The sequence below is a fragment of the Otolemur garnettii genome, unplaced genomic scaffold (assembly GCF_000181295.1).
Source record: "Otolemur garnettii isolate 467f Iridium unplaced genomic scaffold, OtoGar3 scaffold00032, whole genome shotgun sequence".
Taxonomy (NCBI): Eukaryota; Metazoa; Chordata; class Mammalia; order Primates; family Galagidae; genus Otolemur; species Otolemur garnettii.
Window position 1 is genome coordinate 18,045,636 of NW_003852427.1, and position 3,022 is coordinate 18,048,657.

At 33.1% G+C, this 3,022-nt stretch overlaps 1 protein-coding gene across 1 annotated transcript in view; it reads right to left on the reverse strand.

Annotated features, from left to right (window-relative positions):
- Positions 1-3,022, reverse strand: part of HLTF (helicase like transcription factor) — a 60,128-nt gene that overhangs the window by 31,042 nt on the left and 26,064 nt on the right. The window contains exons 12-14 of the mRNA XM_023512999.1: positions 1,134-1,213; positions 999-1,043; positions 35-121 (exon numbers count right to left, since the gene is read on the reverse strand). Of these exons, the coding sequence (XP_023368767.1) occupies positions 35-121; positions 999-1,043; positions 1,134-1,213 (212 nt within the window). The remainder of the gene's footprint in view (positions 1-34; positions 122-998; positions 1,044-1,133; positions 1,214-3,022) is intronic.

Genomic DNA, 3,022 nt, shown 5'->3' on the forward strand with positions numbered 1-3,022 from the left:
AAGATAAAGCTAAAAAACCAGCAAATTTACTGACCCTTTTTTAATGTTTTCTTTTTTGTGGTACGGGTAGATGATTTAAGTGCACATGCAAATGCCACATCTTCTTTATCCTTAGAAGATCCTGCTAAAGAAAAACCACAGAATCACTGAAGTATTTAAAAATTCATTACTTCCTATGTTTACGTACAAGTACCTAAACATGATAATAGGAAACAGAATACCACTTTCACACTCATTCTTTAGAGTCTGTATTGTGAAATAACAATAAAATATGTGATAACCAAAACTGCCACTTCCGACGCTAAAACTATCTCTCTAGCTCACAAGAAGTGATGTAGTCATTCACGGTCAGACCTGAGGAAGAGAAGCTGAAGGAGGAGCAGCCATATGCAAAGTTATTCAGCTCTCAGGTATAGGGAGAAATAAATTTTCTCAAGGAAATAAATGTTTGATTCTGAACAATGAGGCTAACAAATTTTCAGATCAGTCAAGCAGTGATCAGTTATTTTCCAAGTGGAATACAATTTCTTCATTAATTACGACTACAATATGATCTCAATATAATCTCAATTTGTCTCACATATTTTAAAGACAAATGGTAATACTCACAGATTATTTTTATTTTCATATAATAATGTGAATTAACAATTGGCAGTATTGCCAAGAAGGCATTCCCAACCTAATTTTGTAATTACTATTCACATATATACATATATAGTTTTAATCATTTTATAAGTGATAGAAAATTTAAAAATTATAATTATTTTCAGATTGGTTTGAATATTATCCCTTAAGATTTTAATTTGAAACCATTTATTCAATTTTCCTCACTTATTTAATTAACACCCATGGTAAGTAACTGCCATGAAAAATTCAAATGTAAATATCAAGCAACATATGACCTATTACTAAAAACTTCCAAGCTAAAAAGATACAAATCAATAGAGTTTTATTTTAATAATCTTTAAATGTGAATTATGGGTACAGTATTCACATACCTTGTACCCTGCTTTTAGGCTCTGATTGTACATTTTTCATTTTGCCTAAAAACAAAACGGAAATAAACATGAAAATGGCACAACAGGAGACTAGAATGTAAGACCCATTATCAAATCAAATCTATTATATATTACCTTTCACTTTCTTTGGCAATTCCTTTGTTTCAATTTCCTCTGAATCGCTGCTTTCAAAGTACTGGATGGCAGTTTTTCTTCTAAAATTATATATACACAAAACAAGGTTTTTACCAACCCAAAACTGTATATAAAAACATATGTTTAATAAATTCAACACAAAATTTTTGCCTTGCCCACTTATTTTTTGAAAAGTTTCCCAGGGAAACTTCATCTGACAAATGGAACTCAAATATGCTAAAAACATTCTACTTTCTGCTGAGAGGGGAGGATTGTTTAAACCAGGAATTTGAGACCAGCCTGGCAACAGAGAGACTCTGTCTGCAAAAAATGAAAAAAATTAGCCAGGTATGGTAAAATACACCTGTAGTCCAACTACTTGAGAAGCTGAGACAGGAGGATCACTTGAGCCTAGGAGTTCTATACTACACTAAGCTACAACTGTGTTACTGTATCCTGCCTGAAAATCTCTAAAAATAAGAAAATATTAGTCCTTTTAAAAAAACTAATTTCACTACTGAGTTCAGTTTTGATAGTTCAATTAAAACATGTATATAAAACTAGAACAAGGTGGCACCTGTGGCTCAGTGAGTAGGGCGCCGGCCCCATATACCAAGGATGGCAGTTCTAGCCGACCCAGCCAAAATGCAACAAAAAAAATATAGCCAGGTGTTGTGGTGGGTGCCTATAGTCCCAGCTACTCAGGAGGCTGAGGTAAGAGAATGGCCTAAGCCCAAGAGCTGGAGATTGCTGTGAGTTGTAACACAACGACACTGTACCGAGGGCGACAAAGTGAGACTTTGTCTCTAAAAAATAAAACTAGAACAAAAAATGAACCGGGTCTTATGAAAGATACTTCCAAAATTTCAGAAAATATAATGAAATAAGCAGCTAGAAGGCAAAAATACCATAATTGACAATGGAAAATTACATAAATTTTGTGTATAAACAAGCATAACACAGCAGTTAAGTGGCTAAGAACAATTGATTCCAAAGTCAGACTACCTAGATTTAAATTTCCATTCCACCACTAATCTGCTAAGTCAGTCAACTAAAAAGCTTCAATGCCTCCATTTCCTCACTTGGAAAATGGGGGGGAAAGCACAACACACTTCACAAGACAAATGTTACTACATGCAAAGCCTCTACAATAGTCCCTATTACACAGTAAGCACATCCATACTAGCTATAATATGTGTGTTGGTTGTAATTAAGTCTTTCCCATGTCCTCGTCATTATTTTCACGTCTTTTAATCTGATCTGGTCAAACTAATGGTGTTCCATTACCCAGACTATGGTCAGTTCAGGGTTGTAAAATTTGAGATTCAGGTAAGAAGGAAACTGATGAGTGCTGGGCTTGTGCTCGTTCAAATGGATATTAATGATAAAACAATTATCAAAGCCATAGTTCTAAGATCTTTGTTAAATACTAGCTGAGGCTCAGATTTCTCAAAATCTGAGTAGATATTGGTGGCAGATAAAACCTCAAAATCCCAACTTTTAGACCCACTTGATAAGGTAAATTAAATTTATAAAGTTAACAGATTCAAAACAAGATCAGAGGAGAATTATGTATTTTATTCAAATTCTTGCTCTAATCTACTTATAAATAATTTTTCATGTCTTATTTCTACTACAAGTGAGAAAGAACTGAAATAAGCAAAGAACACTTTTGTCAAGCCATCCAGTAAAATATTCTTCAGTTTTCAGCCCCCTTAATCGATAAAGAAAACTTCTAAAATCTCAACAAAACAAAAATCTCAGGCATTAGATTATAATTCTAGGTAAAAAAAATAGGAAAGAAGTGGTAGAAAGATGAATTATTATTAAAAATTATCAACTTCTTCTGAAGATCAACATTATTTTTTTTCACCTTTTATAAAATGAAC